Source organism: Pseudophryne corroboree, chromosome 6 (assembly GCF_028390025.1).
Source record: "Pseudophryne corroboree isolate aPseCor3 chromosome 6, aPseCor3.hap2, whole genome shotgun sequence".
Taxonomy (NCBI): domain Eukaryota; kingdom Metazoa; phylum Chordata; class Amphibia; order Anura; family Myobatrachidae; genus Pseudophryne; species Pseudophryne corroboree.
Genome location: NC_086449.1, coordinates 192650902 through 192673827, shown reverse-complemented (window position 1 = coordinate 192673827; position 22926 = coordinate 192650902). Strand labels below are relative to the sequence as shown.

Here is a 22926-nt window from a genome sequence, read left to right as displayed (position 1 = left end):
GGTACATACATTTATTTACGGTATTGTTTCCTTTGGATATATGTATTCATTGGAGGTTTTAGAGTACTCTTTTTTTGTGTATTCTACGTTCCTGGATGGTTACAGGTGGTTGGCTAATCAGACGTAAATGTAATGTAGTATGGGTGTGTTACTGGAGTAACACAGGCTGATAGTGATTGTGTGCAGAGACGCTGCATTGCTCACATTGGAGTCCATACTCAAACGGATGATCTGCACCTAGCATAGGGCTGGTGCAAGTTTCATGGTGTGACTGATGGTATCCTGCGATGCACAAAGCATGATTGCAGCATCTGTAGACATTGACAGTGGGTGTCTCAATCCTTGCATATTCAGATGCACATATGTACACCAGGGAAAGGCTTTGTGGCAGTGCAGCACTGCAATAAAATCGCAGATGTAACTGCAGCAAAAGGTGCAAGGAAGGAAGCAACTCAGTCCAACTCAGAATCAGGCCCGATGAGGAGTGATCCTGCCCCCCTTTTAAGACCCCACCCCCTCTACAGACCATGCCTCTATTAGGGCTGCTTCCAGAAATTTCCCAGGCTGGTTTTCCATTCCATTCCATTCCATTCCGCCCCTGCTAGATGTTTAACTTGACACCATGCCACCTGAAACCTTCAGTGCACAGAAAGTGGCCACATGTAATAGCACACCACGCCTGCACCCCCAAAGAGCCATGCTCTGCTTAATGCCACACCCCATAGCCTATGTTGTATTGTGTAACGTGACACGTTCCCTAACCTGCACTGTTATAAATCTATGCACTTTGCATTCCCCTGCCCTTTAAAGGATAATAATCCCCCAAAGTACAGTGCTGCGCAATATGTCAGTGCTTTATAAATAGATAATTGTCAGACTGAATGCACTACTTGCAGATATGCAGTTGGTATTCGATGTTCTGTTATTTTGGAAGGGTAAATGTAATGTAATTTCATGTTATCATGTTAACTTCTACACCTATTCCCAAGCATTTACATTTACTTGATACGTCTGTTACCTGCTGTGAAGTTCGTACTGGGTTTAAAGATTTAATAAAGGTCTTTATCCAGATGTGTATTATCTAATCCTAGTATTGAGCTATGGAGACCAGTGATTCACCTATGAGTATACATGGTCTATCACCTGTGTACGCCAGCTGTCTAGGAAAACTTTTTTTTACATAAGACTTTTCTGTTTTTGTTTATATAATAAGCCTTCTCTGTATTTTCTCGTTGTCTGCTGTTGGAAAAATGTTTTCGAGTAACTTGTATGTGCATGTCTTACCCTGCTCTCCTTATTAGTGTAACTGTACATATTCAGCATGGTATCCCTGTGTTTTTATGTATATAGTTCTCATTTTTTGGAGCTTGGGACACACTTTGCTTGTACAGATAATATTTGTAAATGCAAAATAATATGGGGAATGGTGTTCTTTCAGTATCTTTGAGTTGAAATGATGGCTGCGTTTGGTAAACATGATAAATACTTGGGTTGTGTCTCTGTACTAGTCTCTTCATGGAGATCCTAAAGTGCTGCACAGACTGTGATGAGATCCAGTTCAAAGAAGATGGCTCTTGGTCACCGATGCGGTCAAAGAAAGACGTGCAGGAAGTCCCGGCCTCGTATAATGGAGTGGACAGTGAGTACAGAGAAGTCATGCTAATTGTATGCTGCTTCCTCTGTGTAATAACATCTGGAAACTTGGCCAATACTGCTGTATGGGTGATGGTGTAAATAGTCAGTGTTGCGTGGTGACTGTTAGACATTTTACCCTTTTCTCTTACGTCCTAGAGGATGCTGGGGACTCTGTAAGGACAATGGGGTATAGACGGGCTCCGCAGGAGACATGGGCACTATAAAGAACTTTAGAATGGGTGTGCACTGGCTCCTCCCTCCATGCCCCTCCAGACCTCAGTTAGATCCTGTGCCCAGAGGAGACTGGGTGCATTGCAGGGGAGTTCTCCTGAGTTTCTCTGACGTCCTAGTGGATGCTGGGGACTCCGTAAGGACCATGGGGATATAGCGGCTCCGCAGGAGACAGGGCACAAAATAAAAGCTTAAGGATCAGGTGGTGTGCACTGGCTTCTCCCCCTATGACCCTCCTCCAAGCCTCAGTTAGATTTCTGTGCCCGGCCGAGCTGGATGCACACTAGGGGCTCTCCTGAGCTCCTAGAAAGAAAGTATAGTTTAGGTTTTTTATTTTACAGTGAGACCTGCTGGCAACAGGCTCACTGCAGCGAGGGACTAAGGGGAGAAGAAGCGAACCTACCTAAGTGGTGGTAGCTTGGGCTTCTTTGGCTACTGGACACCATTAGCTCCAGAGGGATCGCACACAGGACCCGACCTCGTCGTCCGTTCCCGGAGCCGCGCCGCCGTCCCCCTTACAGAGCCAGAAGCAAGAAGGTCCGGAAAATCGGCTGCTGAAGACTTCTGTCTTCTCCAAGGTAGCGCACAGCACTGCAGCTGTGCGCCATTGCTCCTCATGCACACCACACACTTCGGTCACTGATGGGTGCAGGGCGCTAGGGGGGGGGGGGGGGGGGGGCGCCCTGAGCAGCAATATTAACACCTTGGCTGGCAAAACTGACACCATATATAGCCCCAGAGGCTATATAGGTGTAAATTACCCCTGCCAGAATAACTCAAAAAGCGGGAGAAAGCCCGCCGAAAAAGGGGCGGAGCTATCTCCCTCAGCACACTGGCGCCATTTTCCCTCACAGCTCCGCTGGAAGGATCGCTCCCCCTGCAGTCCTGCACTACAGAAAGGGTAAAAAAGAGGGGGGGCACAAATTTAGGCGCAGTATAATATATATATATGCAGCTATAAGGGAAAACACTCTTTATAGGTGATATCCCTGTGGTATATAGCGCTCTGGTGTGTGCTGGCATACTCTCCCTCTGTCTCCCCAAAGGGCTTTGTGGGGTCCTGTCCTCTGTCAGAGCATTCCCTGTGTGTGTGCTGTGTGTCGGTACCGCTGTGTCGACATGTATGATGAGGAAAATGATGTGGAGGCAGAGCAAATGCCTGTAAATGTGTTGTCACCCCCTGTGGGGTCGACACCTGTGTGGATGGACTTATGGAAGGAATTACGTGACAGTGTCGGCTCCTTACATAAAAGGTTTGACGACATAGGGCAGCCGGCTACTCAGCTTGTGACTGTTCCAGCGTCTCAAATGTCATCAGGGGCTTTAAAACGCCCGCTACCTCAGATGGCAGACACAGATGTCGACACGGATACCGACTCCAGTGTCGACGACGATGAGACTAGTGTACCCTCCAATAGGTCCACCCGTTACATGATTGAGGCAATGAAAAATGTATTACACATTTCTGATAGTACCCCAGGTACCACAAAAAAGGGTATTATGTTCGGTGAGAAAAAACTACCAGTAGTTTTTCCTGCATCTGAGGAATTAAATGAGGTGTGTGAGGAAGCCTGGACTTCCCCCGATAAGAAATTGATAATTTCTAAACGGTTATTGGCAGCGTACCCTTTCCCGCCAGAGGATACGTCACGTTGGGAAACGTCCCCTAGGGTAGATAAAGCGCTTACACGTTTATCAAAACAGGTGGCACTACCGTCTCCGGATACGGCCGCCCTAAAGGATCCTGCTGATAGAAAGCAGGAGGCTACCCTAAAAGCTATATATACACACACGGGCATTATATTGCGACCAGCGATTGCATCAGCATGGATGTGCAGTGCTGCTGCTGCGTGGTCAGATTCCCTGTCGGATAATATTGATACCCTGGATAGGGACACTATTTTGCTGACAGTGGAGCATATAAAGGACGCTGTCTTATACATGCGTGATGCACAGAGGGATATTTGCCGGCTGGCATAAAAAATAAGCGCAATGTCCATTGCCGCCAGAAGGGGGTTATGGACTCGGCAGTGGTCAGGTGATGCCGATTCAAAAAGGCACATGGAAGTTTTGCCTTATAAGGGGGTGGAACTGTTTGGGGATGGTCTTTCAGACCTCGTTTCCACAGCTACGGCTGGGAAATCGACATTTTTGCCACAGGCTACCCCACAGAAAAAGAAGGCACCGTATTATCAAGTACAGTCCTTTCGGCCCCATAAACACAAGAGGGCGCGAGGCGCATCCTTTCTGCCGAGAGGCAAAGGTAGAGGGAAAAAGCTGCAGCATACAGCCAGTTCCCAAGAGCAAAAGTCCTCCCCCGCGTCCGGTAAGTCCACAGCATGACGCTGGGGCTTCACAGGCGGATCCGGGTACGGTGGGGGCCCGTCTTAGAAATATCAGCACACAGTGGGCTCTCTCACAGGTGGATCCCTGGGCCCTTCAAGTAGTATCTCAGGGGTACAGGCTGGAATTCGAGACGTCCCCCCCCCCCCCCTGCCGTTTTCTAAAATCTGCCTTACCAGCAACTCCCTCTGCCAGGGAGGCAGTGTTGGTGGCTATCCAAAAACTGTATTCACAGCAAGTGATTGTCAAGGTACCCCTCCTTCAGCAAGGGAAGGGTTACTATTCCACAATGTTTGTGGTACCGAAACCGGACGGTTCGGTGAGACACATCTTAAATTTAAAGTCCTTGAACACTTATATCAAAAGGTTCAAGATGGAATCGCTTGGGGCGGTTATTGCGAGCCTTGACGAGGGGGATTACATGGTCTCCCTGGACATCAAGGATGCGTACCTGCATGTCCCCATTTACCCTCCTCACCAGGAGTACCTCAGATTTGTGGTACAGGACTGTCACTATCAGTTCCAGACGCTGCCGTTCGGGTTATCCACGGCACCGAGGGTCTTTACCAAGGTAATGGCCGAAATGATGATACTCCTTCGCAAGAAGGGAGTTTTAATTATCCCGTACTTGGACGATCTCCTGATAAAGGCGAGGTCCAAGGAACAGTTGGTAGTGGGGGTAGCACTTTCTCGGGAAGTGCTACAACAGCACGGCTGGATTCTCAATATTCCAAAGTCACAGCTGGTCCCGACGACACGTCTTCTGTTCCTGGGAATGATTCTGGACACAGACCAGAAAAAAGTGTTTCTTCCAGTGGAAAAAGGCCGAGGAGTTGTCATCTCTAGTCAGAGACCTCCTAAAACCGGGACAGGTGTCGGTACATCAATGCACACGAGTCCTTGGAAAAATGGTTGCTTCGTACGAAGCGATTCCATTCGGAAGGTTCCACGCAAGGACTTTCCAGTGGGACCTGTTGGACAAATGGTCCGGGTCCCATCTCCAGATGCAACAGTGGATAACCCTGTCGGCAAGGACCAGGGTGTCGCTGCTGTGGTGGCTGCAGAGGGCTCATCTACTAGAGGGCCGCAGATTCGGAATACAGGACTGGGTCCTGGTGACCACGGATGCCAGCCTTCGGGGCTGGGGCGCAGTCACACAGGGAAGAAATTTCAAGGACTGTGGTCAAATCAGGAGATTTCGCTTCACATAAATATTCTAGAGCTAAGGGCCATTTACAATGCCCTAAGCCAAGCAAGGCCCCTGCTTCAGAACCAGCCGGTACTGATCCAATCAGACAACATCACGGCGGTCGCCCATGTAAACAGACAGGGCGGCACAAGAAGCAGGAGGGCAATGGCAGAAGCCACAAGGATTCTCCGATGGGCGGAAAATCATGTGTTAGCACTGACAGCAGTGTTCATTCCGGGAGTGGACAACTGGGAAGCAGACTTCCTCAGCAGGCACGACCTCCACCCGGGAGAATGGGGACTTCATCCAGAAGTCTTCCAAATGCTGGTAAACCGGTGGGAAAGACCACAGGTGGACATGATGGCAACCCGCCTCAACAAAAAGCTAAAAAGATATTGCGCCAGGTCAAGGGACCCTCAGGCGATCGCTGTGGACGCTCTAGTAACACCGTGGGTGTACCAGTCGGTTTATGTGTTTTCCTCCTCTGCCTCTCATTCCCAAGGTACTGAGAATAATACGAAGGCGAGGAGTGAAAACTATACTCGTGGTTCCGGATTGGCCAAGAAGAGCTTGGTACCCGGAACTTAAAGAGATGCTTTCAGAGGACCCTTGGCCTCTGCCGCTCAGACAGGACCTGCTGCAGCAGGGGCCCTGTCTGTTCCAAGACTTACCGCGGCTACGTTTGACGGCATGGCGGTTGAACACCGGATCCTGAAGGAAAAGGGCATTCCGGAGGAAGTCATCCCTACCCTGATCAATGCCAGGAAGAATGTCACCGTAAAACATTATCACCGCATTTGGCGGAAATATGTTGCTTGGTGTGAGGCCAGGAAGGCCCCAACGGAGGAATTTCACTGGGTCGATTCCTGCAAGCAGGGGTGATGTTGGGCCTCAAATTGGGGTCCATTAAGGTCCAGATTTCGGCCCTGTCGATTTTCTTCCAAAAAGAACTGGCTTCACTGCCTGAAGTTCAGACTTTTGTCAAAGGAGTTCTGCGTATTCAGCCTCCTTTTGTGCCCCCAGTGGCACCTTGGGATCTCAATGTGGTTTTGGTGTTCCTGAAATCACATTGGTTTGAACCACTTAAGACTGTGGATTTGAAAGATCTCACGTGGAAAGTGGTCATGCTGTTGGCTCTGGCTTCGGCCAGGCATGTGTCAGATTTGGCGGCTTTGTCCTATAAAAGCCCTTATCTGATTTTCCATATGGATAGGGCAGAGTTGAGGACTCGTCCTCAGTTTCTCCCGAAGGTGGTATCAGCGTTTCACTTGAACCAGCCTATTGTGGTGCCTGCGGCTACTAGGAACTTGGAGGATTCCACGTTACTAGACGTAGTCAGGGCCCTGAAAATTTATGTTTCCAGGATGGCTGGAGTCAGGAAAACTGACTCGCTGTTTATCCTGTATGCACCCAACAAACTGGGTGCTCCTGCTTCTAAGCAGACTATCGCGCGCTGGATTTGTAGCACTATTCAGATGGCACATTCTGCGGTGGGACTACCGCAGCCTAAATCTGTAAAAGCCCATTCCACAAGGAAGGTGGGCTCATCTTGGGCGGCTGCCCGAGGGGTCTCGGCTTTACAACTTTGCCGAGCTGCTACTTGGTCAGGGGCAAACACGTTTGCAAAATTCTACAAATTTGATACCCTGGCTGAGGAGGACCTGGAGTTCTCTCATTCGGTGTTGCAGAGTCGTCCGCACTCTCCCGCCCGTTTGGGAGCTTTGGTATAATCCCCATGGTCCTTACGGAGTCCCCAGCATCCACTAGGACGTCAGAGAAAATAAGAATTTACTCACTGGTAATTCTGTTTCTCGTAGTCCGTAGTGGATGCTGGGCGCCCATCCCAAGTGCGGATTGTCTGCAATACTTGTAAATAGTTATTGTTACACAAATCGGGTTGTTATTGCGAGCCATCTGTTCAGAGGCTCCGTTGTTATCATACTGTTAACCGGTGTTCCTATCACGAGTTATATGGTGTGATTGGTGTGGCTGGTATGAGTCTTACCCGGGATTCAAAACCCTTCCTTATTGTGTCAGCTCTTCCGGGCACAGTGTCCTAACTGAGGCTTGGAGGAGGGTCATAGGGGGAGGAGCCAGTGCACACCAGATAGACCTAAATCTTTCTTTAGATGTGCCCAGTCTCCTGCGGAGCCGTCTATTCCCCATGGTCCTTACGGAGTCCCCAGCATCCACTACGGACTACGAGAAATAGAATTACCGGTGAGTAAATTCTTATTTTCTCTGTAAAAAGAATTTTGTTAGCTTTTTTATTTTCAGGGAGCCCTGCTGGCAACAGGCTCCCTGCGTCGTGGGACGGAGGAGAGAGAAGCAAACCTACTTAAGTGATAGGCTCTGCTTCTTAGACTACTGGACACCCTTCGCTCCAGAGGGATCGGAACGCAGGTCTCACCCTAGCTGTTCGTCCCAGAGCCGCGCCGCCGTCCTCCTTGCAGAGCCGGAAGATAGAAGCCGGGTGAGTAGAAGAAGAAAGAAGACTTCAAAGGCGGCAGAAGACTTCTGATCTTCACTAAGGTAACGCGCACTGAGGTGCTCCCACACACACACAATACAGGGGGGGGGGGGGGGCGCCCTGGACAGCAATAAACCTCTTGGCAGGCATTATTAACGGTATATAAGGCTGAGGCATTAATATATACGATCCCCCACCAGTTTGTTGTATTTTTGAGCGGGACCGAAGGCCGCCACTGAGGGGGCGGAGCTTGATTCCACAGCACTAACCAGCGCCATTTTCTCCACAGCACGCTGCTGAGAAGCTGGCTCTCCGTACTCTCCCCTGCTGAACACGGTGACAGAGGGCTTTAAAAGAGTGGGGGGCACATATATTTGGCGCAGATGGTGTATATTTAACATATATAAAAAAGCGCTGTATATCTGGGAATTGTGTTTCCAGGGTCATTTGGCGCTGGGTGTGTGCTGGCATACTCTGTCTCTCCAAAGGGCCTTATTGGGGAACGGTCTCCAGATTAGAGATTTCCCAGAGTGTGTGGGGGTGTCGGTACGTGTGTGTCGGCATGTCTGAAGCGGAAGGCTCTTCTAGGGAGGAGGTGGAGCAAATGAGTGTGGTGTCTCCGTCGGCAACGCCAACACCTGATTGGTTGGATATGTGGAATGTTTTAAATGCAAATGTGAATTTATTACATAAAAGGTTGGACAAAGCGGAGTCCAGGGAAAATGCAGGGAGTCCATCCTTGCCTTTTACTATGTCACAAGGCCCTTCTGGGTCTCAGAAGCGCCCACTATCCCAAGTAGCAGACACTGATACCGACACGGATTCTGACTCCAGTGTCGACTACGATGATGCAAGGTTGCAGCCAAAGTTGGCAAAAAGTATTCATTATATGATTATTGCAATAAAAGATGTGTTGCATATCACAGATGACCCCTCGGTCCCAGACACGAGGGTCCACATGTTTAAAGAAAAGAAACCTGAGGTTACTTTCCCCCCTTCCCATGAGTTAAATGAGTTGTTTGAAAGGGCTTGGGAAACTCCAGACACGAAACTGCAGATTCCCAAAAGGATTCTTATGGCGTATCCTTTCCCGGCTAAGGACAGGATACAGTGGGAATCCTCCCCCAGGGTAGACAAAGCGTTAACGCGCTTATCCAAAAAGGTGGCGCTGCCGTCGCAATTTACCGCAGCCCTCAAGGATCCTGCTGATCGCAGGCAGGAGACTACCTTGAAGTCAATTTATACACATACTGGTACCTTGCTCAGACCGGCGATAGCGTCGGCTTGGGTTTGTATCGCAGTAGCAGCGTAGACAGATACCTTGTCTGCTGACATTGATACCCTGGATAAGGATACCATTTTACTGACCTTGGGTCATTTAAAGGATGCTGTCCTATATATGAGAGATGCTCAGAGAGACGTTGGCCTACTGGGTTCCAGAGCCAACGCCATGGCGATTTCTGCTAGGCGAGCACTGTGGACCCGCCAATGGACGGGTGATGCCAACTCAAAGAGGCATATGGAGGTTTTGCCTTACAAGGGTGAGTACTTATTTGGGGAAGGTCTCACGGACCTGGTTTCCACAGCAACTGCAGGTAAATCTGTTTTTTTACCTAATGTTTCCTCACAGCCAAAGAAAACGCCACATTATCAGATGCAGTCCTTTCGGTCGCATAAATCCAAAAGAGTACGGGAATCTTCCTTTCTCGCCAGAGGTAAGGGCAGAGGGAAAAAGCTGCCAGCTACAGCTAGTTCCCAGGAGCAGAAGTCCTCCCCCGCTTCTACTAAATCCACCGCATGACGCGGTGCTCCACTGAGGGAGTCCGCACCGGTGGGGGCACGTCTTCGACTTTTCAGCCACGTCCGGGTTCAATCACAGGTGGATCCCTGGGCAATAGAAATTGTTTTCCAGGGTTACAAGCTGGAATTCGAAGGTGTACCTCCTCGCCGGTTTTTCAAATCGGCCCTACCAGCTGCTTCCCCAGCGAGGGAGGTAGTTTTAAGTGCAATTCAAAAACTGTGTCTTCAACAAGTGGTGGTCAAAGTTCCCCTGCTTCAACAGGGGACGGGGTACTACTCAAACCTGTTTGTGGTCCCGAAACCGGACGGTTCGGTCAGACCCATTCTGAATTTAAAATCCTTAAACCTATACTTGAACAGGGTCAAATTCAAGATGGAATCGCTCAAAGCGGTCATCGCCAGCCTGGAAGAGGGGGATTATATGGTGTCTCTGGACATAAAGGATGCATACCTTCATGTCCCCATATATCCTCCTCATCAGGCGTTCCTGAGATTTGCTATACAGGATTGTCATTACCAATTTCAGACGTTGCCGTTTGGGCTTTCCACGGCCCGAGGGTTTTCACCAAGGTAATGGTGGAATTGATGGTACTCCTGCGCAGGCAAGGAGTCACAATTATCCCGTACTTGGACGATCTCCTGATAAAAGCGAGATCAAAGGAACCGTTGCAGAAAAACGTGTCGCTCTCCTTGAGAGTGCTGCAGCAACATGTCTGGATCCTAAATCTACCAAAGTCACAGTTGGTTCCAACAACTCGGCTGTCTTTCTTAGGCATGATTCTGGACACAGGACAAAAGGGTTTTTCTCCCGATGGAAAAAGCCCAGGAACTCCAGAACATGGTCAGAGACCTGTTAAAACCAAAAAGTGTCAGTTCATCAGTGCACTCGAGTACTGGGGAAAATGGTGGCGACCTACGAGGCCATCCCCTTTAGCAGGTTTCATGCAAGGACTTTTCAGTGGGACCTTCTGGACAAGTGGTCCGGGTCCCACCTTCAAATACATCAGAAAATAACCCTGTCCCCCAGGGCCAGGGTGTCTCTCCTGTGGTGGCTGCAGAGTGCTCACCTTCTAGAGGGTCGCAGGTTCGGCATTCAGGACTGGGTCCTGGTGACCACGGACGCGAGCCTCCGAGGATGGGGAGCAGTCACACAAGGCAGGAATTTTCAGGGACTGTGGTCAAGCCAGGAGGCTTGTCTACACATCAACATACTGGAATTAAGGGCCATATACAACGGCCTTCGACAAGCGGAGAATCTTCTTCGCGACCTACCGGTTCTGATTCAATCAGACAATGTCACAGCCGTGGCTCATGTAAACCGACAAGGAGCAGAGTGGCAATGGCGGAAGCCACCAGGATTCTGCGCTGGGCGGAAAGTCACGCTCTGTCAGCGGTATTCATTCCGGGAGTGGACAACTGGGAAGCAGACTTCCTCAGCAGACATGATCTCCATCCAGGAGAGTGGGGTCTTCATCAAGAAGTTTCTCTGACGTCCTAGTGGATGCTGGGAACTCCGTAAGGACCATGGGGAATAGCGGGCTCCGAAGGAGGCTGGGCACTCTAGAAAGATTTATGACTACCTGGTGTGCACTGGCTCCTCCCACTGACCCTCCTCCAAGCCTCAGTTAGATTTTGTGCCTGGCCGAGGTTGGATGCACACTAGGGGCTCTCCTGAGCCCTTAGAAAGAAAGTATAGAAATTAGGTTTTTTATTTTCAGTGAGACCTGCTGGCAACAGGCTCACTGCAGCGAGGGACTAAGGGGAGAAGAAGCGAACCTGCCTGCTTGCAGCCAGCTTGGGCTTCTTAGGCTACTGGACACCATTAGCTCCAGAGGGATCGACCGCAGGCCCAGCCTTGGTGTTCGGTCCCGGAGCCGCGCCGCCGTCCCACTTACAGAGCCAGAAGCAAGAAGAGGTCCGGAAAATCGGCGGCAGAAGACATCAGTCTTCACCAAGGTAGCGCACAGCACTGCAGCTGTGCGCCATTGCTCCTCACACACACTTCACACTCCGGTCACTGAGGGTGCAGGGCGCTTCACACTCCGGTCACTGAGGGTGCAGGGCGCTGGGGGGGGCGCCCTGAGAAGCAATAATAACACCTTGGCTGGCAAAAATACCACAATATATAGCCCCAGAGGCTATATATGTGGAAAATACCCCTGCCAGAATATAGGAAAAAGCGGGAGAATAGTCCCCGGAAAAGGGGCGGAGCTATCTCCTGCAGCACACTGGCGCCATTTTTCCCTCACAGCTCCGCTGGAAGGAAGCTCCCTGGCTCTCCCCTGCAGTCTACACTACAGAAAAGGGTAAAAAAGAGGGGGGGGGGGGGGGGGGGGGGCACTAAATTTAGGCGCAGTATACATTTATACAGCTATAGGGGACATAACTCAGTTAGTCCCTGCATTATATAGCGCTCTGGTGTGTGCTGGCATACTCTCACTCTGTCCCCCCAAAGGGCTTTTGTGGGTCCTGTCCTCTGTTGGAGCATTCCCTGTGTGTGTGCGGTGTGTCGGTACGGCTGTGTCGACATGTTTGATGAGGATAATGTTGTGGAGACGGAGCAGATGCCTTTAGAAGGGATGTCACCCCCTGCGGGGCAGACACCTGAGTGGATGAGCTTATGGAAAGAAATGAGTGCACGTATAGACTCCTTACATAAGAAATTTGACGACATGCCAAATGTGGGACAGCCGACTTCTCAGCTCGTGCCTGTCCAGGCGTCTCAAAGGTCATCAGGGGCTCTGAAACGCCCGCTACCTCAGACCGCAGACCCAGATGTCGATACTGACACCAGTGTCGACGACGATGAGTCTAACCTGATGCCCACTAAGGCCATTCACTGCATGATTGAGGCAATGAAAGAGGTGTTACACATTTCTGATATAACTACAGGTACCACTAAAAAGGGTATTATGTTTGGGGAGAAAAAACTACCCGTAGTTTCTCTGACGTCCTAGTGGATGCTGGGACTCCGTAAGGACCATGGGGATATAGCGGCTCCGCAGGAGACAGGGCACAAAATAAAAGCTTAAGGATCAGGTGGTGTGCACTGGCTCCTCCCCCTATGACCCTCCTCCAAGCCTCAGTTAGATTTTTGTGCCCGGCCGAGAAGGGTGCAATCTAGGTGGCTCTCCTGAGCTGCTTAGAATAAAAGTTTAGTTAGGTTTTTTTTATTTTCAGTGAGTCCTGCTGGCAACAGGCTCACTGCATCGTGGGACTAAGGGGAGAAGAAACGGACTCACCTGAGTGCAGAGTGGATCGGGTTTCTTAGGCTACTGGACACTAGCTCCAGAGGGACGATCACAGGTTCAGCCTGGATGGGTCACCGGAGCCGCGCCGCCGTCCCCCTTACAGAGCCAGAAGAGACGAAGAGGTCCGGTGAAATCGGCGGCAGAAGACATCCTGTCTTCAGACTAAGGTAGCGCACAGCACCGCAGCTGTGCGCCATTGCTCTCAGCACACTTCACACTCCGGTCACTGAGGGTGCAGGGCGCTGGGGGGGGGAGCGCCCTGAGACGCAATATAACAGAATACCTTAGGTGGCAAAACAGAATACATCACATATAGCTCCTGGGCTATATGGATGTATTTTAATCCCCTGCCATTTTACACAAAAAAGCGGGAGATAAGGACGTCGTGAAGGGGCGGAGCCTATCTCCTCAGCACACAAGCGCCATTTTCCCTCACAGCTCCGCTGGAAGGACGGCTCCCTGACTCTCCCCTGCAGTCCTGCTTCAGAATCAGGGTAAAAAAGAGAAGGGGGGGCATTGTTGGCAGCAAATAACAATAATTAACAGCAGCTATAAGGGAATAACACTTATATAAGGTTATCCCTGTATATATATATATAGCGCTGGGTGTGTGCTGGCAGACTCTCCCTCTGTCTCTCCAAAGGGCTAAGTGGGGTCCTGTCCTCTATCAGAGCATTCCCGGTGTGTGTGTGCTGTGTGTCGGTACGCGTGTGTCGACATGTATGAGGAGGAAAATTATGTGGAGGCGGAGCAGTTGCCTGCGTTGGTGATGTCACCCCCTAGGGAGTCGACACCTGACTGGATGATTGTATTTAAACAATTAAGTGATAATGTCAGCAATTTGCAAAAAACTGTTGACGACATGAGACAGCCGGCAAATCAGTTAGTGCCTGTCCAGGCGTCTCCGACACAGTCAGGGGCGCTAAAACGCCCGTTACCTCAGTGGGTCGACACAGACCCTGACACAGATACTGAGTCTAGTGTCGACGGTGACGAGACAAACGTAATGTCCAGTAGGGCCACACGTTACATGATCACGGCAATGAAAGAGGCATTGAACCTTTCTGACAATACAAGTACCACAAAGAAGGGTATTATGTGGGGTGAGAAAAAACTACCAATATTTTTTCCTGAGTCAGAGGAAATAAATGAGGTGTGTGAAAAAGCGTGGGTTTCTCCCGATAAAAAACAGCTAATTTCTAAAAAATTATTAGCATTATATCCTTTCCCGCCAGAGGTTAGGGCGCGTTGGGAAACACCCCCTAGGGTAGATAAGGCGCTCACACGTTTATCTAAACAAGTAGCGTTACCGTCTCCTGATACGGCTACCCTCAAAGAACCAGCTGATAGAAGGCTGGAAAATATCCTAAAAAGTATATACACACATACTGGTGTTATACTGCGACCAGCAATCGCCTCAGCCTGGATGTGCAGTGCTGGAGTCGCATGGTCGGATTCCCTGACTGAGAATATTGATACCCTGGATAGGGACAATATTTTGTTAACTATAGAACATTTAAAGGATGCATTATTATATATGCGTGATGCACAGAGGGATATTTGCACCCTGGCATCAAGAGTAAGTGCTATGTCCATCTCTGCCAGAAGAGCGTTGTGGACGCGACAGTGGTCAGGGGATGCGGATTCCAAACGGCACATGGAAGTATTGCCGTATAAAGGGGAGGAGTTATTTGGGGCTGGTCTATCGGACCTGGTGGCCACGGCAACGGCTGGAAAATCCACCTTTTTACCCCAGGTCACTCCACATCAGCAGAAAAAGACACCGTCTTTTCAATCTCAGTCCTTTCGTTCCCATAAGTACAAGCGAGCAAAAGGCCACTCCTTTCTGCCCCGGGGCAGAGGAAGAGGAAAAAGACTGCACCATGCAGCCGCTTCCCAAGAGCAGAAGCCCTCCCCTGCTTCTGCCAAGTCTTCAGCATGACGCTGGGGCTTTACAAGCAGACTCAGATATGGTGGGGGCCCGTCTCAAAAATTTCAACGCGCAGTGGGCTCACTCGCAAGTGGATCCCTGGATTCTACAGGTAGTATCGCAGGGGTACAAACTGGAATTCGAGGCGTTTCCCCCTCATCGTTTCCTGAAGTCTGCTTTACCAAAGTCTCCCTCCGACAGGGAGGCAGTTCTAGAAGCCATTCACAAGCTGTATTCCCAGCAGGTGATAATCAAGGTACCCCTCCTGCATCAAGGAAAGGGGTATTATTCCACGCTGTTTGTGGTACCGAAGCCGGATGGCTCGGTGAGACCAATTTTAAATCTGAAATCCTTGAACACTTACATAAAAAGGTTCAAATTCAAGATGGAGTCACTCAGAGCAGTGATAGCGAACCTGGAAGAAGGGGACTATATGGTGTCTCTGGACATCAAAGATGCTTATCTCCACGTCCCGATATACCCTTCTCACCAAGGGTACCTCAGGTTTGTAGTACAAAACTGTCATTATCAGTTTCAGACGCTGCCGTTTGGATTGTCCACGGCACCTGGGGTCTTTACCAAGGTAATGGCCGAAATGATTCTTCTACGAAGAAAAGGCATTTCAATTATCCCTTACTTGGACGATCTCCTGATAAGGGCAAGATCCAGGGAACAGTTAGAAGTCGGAGTAGCACTATCTCAGGTAGTGTTACGTCAGCACGGGTGGATTCTAAATATTCCAAAATCGCAGCTGATTCCAACGACACGTCTACTGTTCCTAGGAATGATTCTGGACACAGTCCAGAAGGTGTTTCTCCCGGAGGAGAAGGCCAGGGAGTTATCCGAGCTAGTCAGGAACCTCCTAAAACCAGGACAGGTCTCAGTGCATCAGTGCACGAGGGTCCTGGGGAAAATGGTGGCTTCTTACGAAGCGATTCCATTCGGAAGATTCCATGCAAGAACATTTCAGTGGGATCTACTGGACAAATGGTCCGGATCGCATCTGCAGATGCATCAGCGGATAACCCTGTCGCCAAGGACAAGGGTGTCTCTCCTGTGGTGGCTGCAGAGTGCTCATCTACTAGAGGGCCGCAGATTTGGCATTCAGGATTGGATCCTGGTAACCACGGATGCCAGCCTGAGAGGCTGGGGAGCAGTCACACAGGGAAGGAATTTCCAGGGCCTGTGGTCAAGCTTGGAAACGTCTCTTCATATAAACATTCTGGAACTAAGGGCCATGTACAATGCCCTAAGTCAAGCAAAACCTCTGCTTCAGGGTCAGGCGGTGTTGATCCAATCGGACAACATCACGTCAGTCGCCCACGTAAACAGACAGGGCGGCACGAGAAGCAGGAGGGCAATGGCAGAAGCTGCAAGGATTCTTCGCTGGGCGGAAAATCATGTGATAGCACTGTCAGCAGTATTCATTCCGGGAGTGGACAACTGGGAAGCAGACTTCCTCAGCAGACACGACCTTCACCCGGGAGAGTGGGGACTTCACCCAGAAGTCTTCCACCTGATTGTAAACCGTTGGGAAAAACCAAAGGTGGACATGATGGCGTCACGTCTAAACAAAAAACTGGACAGATATTGCGCCAGGTCAAGGGACCCTCAGGCAATAGCAGTGGACGCTCTGGTAACGCCGTGGGTGTACCAGTCAGTGTATGTGTTCCCTCCTCTGCCTCTCATACCAAAAGTACTGAGAATCATAAGGAGGAGAGGAGTAAGAACTATACTCGTGGTTCCGGATTGGCCAAGACGGACTTGGTACCCGGAACTTCAAGAGATGCTCACGGACGAACCGTGGCCTCTACCTCTAAGAAAGGACCTGCTACTGCAGGGGCCTTGTCTGTTCCAAGACTTACCGCGGCTGCGTTTGACGGCATGGCGGTTGAACGCCGGATCCTGAGGGAAAAAGGCATTCCAGAAGAAGTCATCCCTACTCTGGTCAAAGCCAGGATGGACGTAACCGGAAAACATTATCACCGCATTTGGCGTAAATATGTTGCGTGGTGTGAGGCCAAGAAGGCCCCTACAGAGGAATTTCAACTGGGTCGTTTCCTTCATTTCCTGCAAACAGGACTGTCTATGGGCCTAAAATTAGGGTCCATTAAGGTTCAAATTTCGGCCCTGTCGATTTTCTTCCAGAAAGAACTGGCTTCAGTACCTGAAGTTCAGACATTTGTAAAAGGGGTGCTGCACATACAGCCTCCTTTTGTGCCTCCAGTGGCACCTTGGGATCTCAATGTGGTGTTGAGTTTTCTAAAGTCACATTGGTTTGAACCACTTTCCACTGTGGACTTAAAATATCTCACATGGAAGGTGTCGATGCTGTTAGCCTTGGCTTCAGCCAGGCGTGTGTCAGAATTGGCGGCTTTATCATATAAAAGCCCTTACTTGATATTTCATTCTGACAGGGCGGAATTGAGGACTCGTCCTCAATTTCTACCTAAGGTGGTTTCTGCATTTCACATGAACCAACCTATTGTGGTACCTGCGGCTACCAGGGACTTAGAGGACTCTAAGTTGCTTGACGTTGTCAGGGCCTTGAAAATATATGTTTCCAGGACGGCTGGAGTCAGAAAATCTGACTCGCTGTTTATCCTGTATGCACCCAACAAGCTGGGTGCTCCTGCTTCTAAGCAGACGATTGCTCGTTGGATTTGTAGTACAATTCAGCTTGCACATTCTGTGGCAGGATTGCCACAGCCAAAATCAGTAAAAGCCCATTCCACAAGGAAGGTGGGCTCATCTTGGGCGGCTGCCCGAGGGGTCTCGGCTTTACAACTTTGCCGAGCAGCTACTTGGTCAGGGGCAAACACGTTTGCTAAATTCTACAAATTTGATACCCTGGCTGAGGAGGACCTGGAGTTCTCTCATTCGGTGCTGCAGAGTCATCCGCACTCTCCCGCCCGTTTGGGAGCTTTGGTATAATCCCCATGGTCCTTACGGAGTCCCAGCATCCACTAGGACGTCAGAGAAAATAAGATTTTACTTACCGATAAATCTATTTCTCGTAGTCCGTAGTGGATGCTGGGCGCCCATCCCTAGTGCGGATTGTCTGCAATACTTGTATATAGTTATTGTTACAAAAATTCGGGTTATTATTGTTGTGAGCCATCTTTTCAGAGGCTCCTTTGCGTTTATCATACTGTTAACTGGGTTCAGATCACAAGTTGTACGGTGTGATTGGTGTGGCTGGTATGAGTCTTACCCGGGATTCAATATCCTTCCTTATTATGTACGCTCGTCCGGGCACAGTATCCTAACTGAGGCTTGGAGGAGGGTCATAGGGGGAGGAGCCAGTGCACACCACCTGATCCTTAAGCTTTTATTTTGTGCCCTGTCTCCTGCGGAGCCGCTATATCCCCATGGTCCTTACGGAGTCCCAGCATCCACTACGGACTACGAGAAATAGATTTATCGGTAAGTAAAATCTTATTTTTTCCCCCATCAGATGAATTAAATGAAGTGTGTGAAGAAGCGTGGGCTTTCCCTGATAAAAAATTGGTAATTCCTAGGAAGGTACTAATGGCGTTCCCTTTCCCGCCAGAGGATAGGTCACGTTGGGAAACACCTCCTAGGGTGGATAAAGCGCTCACACGTTTGTCTGAAAAGGTGGCACTACCGTCTCCGGATACGGCCGCCCTCAAGGAACCTGCTGATAGAAAGCAGGAGGCGATCCTGAAGTCTGTATATACACACTCAGGCATTATACTTAGACCAGCTATTGCGTCAGCATGGATGTGCAGTGCTGCCGCCGCGTGGTCAGATAAACTGTCAGAAAATATTGACACACTAGACAGAGACACGATCCTGCTAACCATAGACCATATCAAAGACTCAGTCTTATATATGAGAGATGCACAGAGGGAAATCTGCCGGCTGGCATCTAAAGTAAGTGCATTGTCCATTTCTGCTAGGAGAGGCTTATGGACTCGCCAGTGGACAGGAGATGCAGATTCTAAAAGGCACATGGAAGTTTTGCCTTATAAGGGTGAGGAATTATTTGGGGATGGTCTCTCGGACCTAGTTTCCACAGCAACGTCTGGGAAGTCAGCATTTTTACCCCATGTCCCCTCACAGCCTAAGAAGGCGCCGTTTTATCAGGTTCAGTCCTTTCGGACCCAGAAAAACAAGCGTGGAAAAGGCGGGTCTTTTCTGTCCAGAGGCAGAGGTAGGGGAAAAAGGCTGCAACAAACAGCAGGTTCCCAGGAGCAAAAGTCCTCCCCCGCTTCTTCTTCCAAGTCCGCCGCATGACGGTGGGGCTCCACAGGCGGAGCCAGGTACGGTGGGGGGCCGCCTCAAGAATTTCAGCGATCAGTGGGCTCGCTCACAGGTGGATCCCTGGATCCTTCAAATAGTATCTCAGGGGTACAAACTGGAATTCGAGGCGTCTCCACCCCACCGGTTCCTAAAATCTGCCTTGCCGATTGCTCCCTCAGACAGGGAGGCGGTGCTAGCGGCAATTCACAAGCTGTATTCCCAGCAGGTGATAATCAAGGTACCCCTACTTCAACAAGGCCGGGGTTACTATTCCACACTATTTGTGGTGCCGAAACCGGACGGTTCGGTGAGACCCATTTTAAATTTGAAATCCTTGAACACATACATAAAAAAATTCAAGTTCAAGATGGAATCGCTCAGGGCGGTTATTGCAAGCCTGGACGAGGGGGATTACATGGTATCCCTGGACATCAAGGATGCTTACTTGCATGTCCCCATTTACCATCCTCACCAGGAGTGCCTCAGATTTGTGGTACAGGATTGCCATTACCAATTCCAGACGCTGCCGTTTGGACTGTCCACGGCACCGAGGGTATTTACCAAGGTTATGGCGGAAATGATGATACTCCTTCGAAAAAAGGGAGTTTTAATTATCCCGTACTTGGACGATCTCCTAATAAAGGCGAGATCCAAGTAACAGTTGTTGGTGGGAGTAGCACTATCTCAGGAAGTGCTGCACCAGCACGGCTGGATTCTGAATATCCCAAAGTCACAGCTGGTTCCGACGACACGGCTACTGTTCCTGGGTATGATCCTGGATACAGTCCAGAAAAAAGTGTTTCTCCCGGAGGAGAAAGCCAGGGAGTTGTCATCTCTAGTCAGAGACCTCCTGAAACCAAAACAGGTATCGGTGCATCACTGCACGCGGGTCCTGGGAAAGATGGTAGCTTCTTACGAAGCAATTCCCTTCGGCAGGTTCCATGCCAGAATCTTTCAGTGGGACCTATTGGACAAATGGTCCGGATCGCATCTTCAGATGCATCGCTTAATAACCCTGTCTCCAAGAACCAGGGTGTCTCTACTGTGGTGGCTGCAGAGTGCACATCTTCTGGAGGGCCGCAGGTTCGGCATACAGGACTGGGTCCTGGTGACCACGGATGCCAGCCTTCGAGGCTGGGGGGCAGTCACACGGGGAAGAAACTTCCAAGGACTATGGTCGAGTCAGGAGACTTCCCTTCACATAAATATTCTGGAACTAAGGGCCATTTACAATGCCCTAAGTCAAGCAAAATCCCTGCTCCTACACCAGCCGGTGCTGATCCAGTCAGACAACATCACGGCAGTCGCCCATGTAAATCGACAGGGAGGCACAAGAAGCAGGATGGCAATGGCAGAAGCCACAAGAATTCTCCGATGGGCGGAGAATCCTGTACTAGCACTGTCAGCAGTGTTCATTCCGGGAGTGGACAACTGGGAAGCAGACTTCCTCAGCAGACACGACCTCCACCCGGGAGAGTGGGGACTTCATCCAGAAGTCTTCCAGATGCTGGTAAACCGTTGGGAAAAACCACAGGTGGACATGATGGCGTCCCGCCTCAACAAAAAGTTAAAAAGATATTGCGCCAGGTCAAGGGACCCTCAGGCGATAGCTGTGGACGCTCTAGTGACACCGTGGGTGTACCAGTCGGTTTATGTGTTCCCTCCTCTGCCTCTCATACCAAAGGTATTGAGAATAATAAGAAAGCGAGGAGTAAACACAATTCTCGTGGTTCCGGATTGGCCAAGACGAGCGTGGTACCCGGAACTTCAAGAGATAATCTCAGAGGACCCGTGGCCTCTGCCGCTCAGACAGGACCTGCTACAGCAGGGGCCCTGTCTGTTCCAAGACTTACCGCGGCTGCGTTTGACGGCATGGCGGTTGAACGCCGGATCCTGAAGGAAAAGGGTATTCCGGAAGAAGTCATTCCTACGCTTATTAAATCCAGTAAAGATGTTACGGCAAAGCATTATCACCGCATATGGCGGAAATATGTTGCATGGTGCGAGGCCAAAAAGGCCCCAACAGAGGAATTTCAACTAGGTCGATTTCTGCATTTCCTGCAAGCAGGAGTGAATATGGGCCTAAAACTAGGCTCCATTAAAGTACAGATCTCGGCTCTGTCGATTTTCTTTCAAAAAGAACTAGCTTCAGTACCTGAAGTTCAGACATTTGTGAAAGGAGTGCTGCATATTCAGCCCCCGTTTGTGCCTCCTGTGGCAGCTTGGGATCTCAACGTGGTGTTGAGTTTCTTAAAATCACATTGGTTTGAGCCACTAAAAACCGTGGATCTAAAATATCTCACGTGGAAAGTGGTCATGTTATTGGCCTTGGCTTCACCCAGGCGAGTGTCAGAATTGGCGGCTTTATCATGTAAAAGCCCTTATCTGATTTTCCATATGGATAGGGCAGAATTGAGGACTCGTCCCCAGTTTCTCCCTAAGGTGGTGTCAGCGTTTCACCTGAACCAGCCTATTGTGGTGCCTGTGGCTACTAGGGATTTGGAGGACTCCAAGTTGCTAGACGTTGTCAGGGCCCTGAAAATATGTTTCCAGGACGGCTGGAGTCAGAAAATCTGACTCGCTGTTTATCCTGTATGCACCCAACAAGCTGGGTGCTCCTGCTTCTAAGCAGACTATTGCTCGCTGGATTTGTAGTACAATTCAGCTTGCACATTCTGTGGCAGGCCTGCCACAGCCAAAATCTGTAAATGCCCATTCCACAAGGAAGGTGGGCTCATCTTGGGCGGCTGCCCGAGGGGTCTCGGCTTTACAACTTTGCCGAGCAGCTACTTGGTCAGGGGCAAACACGTTTGCAAAATTCTACAAATTTGATACCCTGGCTGAGGAGGACCTGGAGTTCTCTCATTCGGTGCTGCAGAGTCATCCGCACTCTCCCGCCCGTTTGGGAGCTTTGGTATAATCCCCATGGTCCTTACGGAGTTCCCAGCATCCACTAGGACGTCAGAGAAAATAAGAATTTACTCACCGGTAATTCTATTTCTCGTAGTCCGTAGTGGATGCTGGGCGCCCATCCCAAGTGCGGATTGTCTGCAATACTTGTAAATAGTTATTGCTAACTAAAGGGTTATTGTTGAGCCATCTGTTGAGAGGCTCAGTTGTTTTCATACTGTCAAACTGGATATAGTATCACGAGTTGTACGGTGTGATTGGTGTGGCTGGTATGAGTCTTACCCGGGATTCAAAATCCTTCCTTATTGTGTCAGCTCGTCCGGGCACAGTGTCCTAACTGAGGCTTGGAGGAGGGTCATAGTGGGAGGAGCCAGTGCACACCAGGTAGTCATAAATCTTTCTAGAGTGCCCAGCCTACTTCGGAGCCCGCTATTCCCCATGGTCCTTACGGAGTTCCCAGCATCCACTACGGACTACGAGAAATAGAATTACCGGTGAGTAAATTCTTATTTTTTGCAGAAATAACAAGTCTTTGGGGACGTCCTCAAATGATGGCGTCACGCCTCAACAAGAAGCTTCCGAGGTATTGTGCCAGGTCAAGGGACCCTCAGGCAGTAGCAGTGGACGCCCTGGTGACACTGTGGGTGTTTCAGTCGGTCTATGTGTTTCCTCCTCTTCCTCTCATCTCAAAAATATTGAGAATCATAAGACGAAAAGGAGTACAGATAATTCTCATTGTTCCAGATTGGCCTCGAAGGGCCTGTTATCCGGATCTGCAGGAAATGCTCACAGAAGATCCGTGGCCTCTTCCTCTCAGAGAGGACCTGTTGCAACAGGGGCCCTGTCTGTTCCAAGACTAACCGCGGCTGCGTTTGACGGCATGGCGGTTTAACGCCAGATC

The 22926-nt window shown here is 49.9% G+C and overlaps 1 protein-coding gene across 3 annotated transcripts in view; it reads left to right on the top strand.

Moving 5' to 3' along the window:
* Positions 1–22926, top strand: part of PIAS1 (protein inhibitor of activated STAT 1) — a 216454-nt gene that overhangs the window by 184295 nt on the left and 9233 nt on the right. For all 3 annotated transcript variants that reach the window (XM_063925544.1, XM_063925542.1, XM_063925543.1), the window contains one exon: positions 1509–1639. In XM_063925544.1, coding sequence (XP_063781614.1) covers positions 1509–1639 — 131 coding nt within the window. The remainder of the gene's footprint in view (positions 1–1508; positions 1640–22926) is intronic.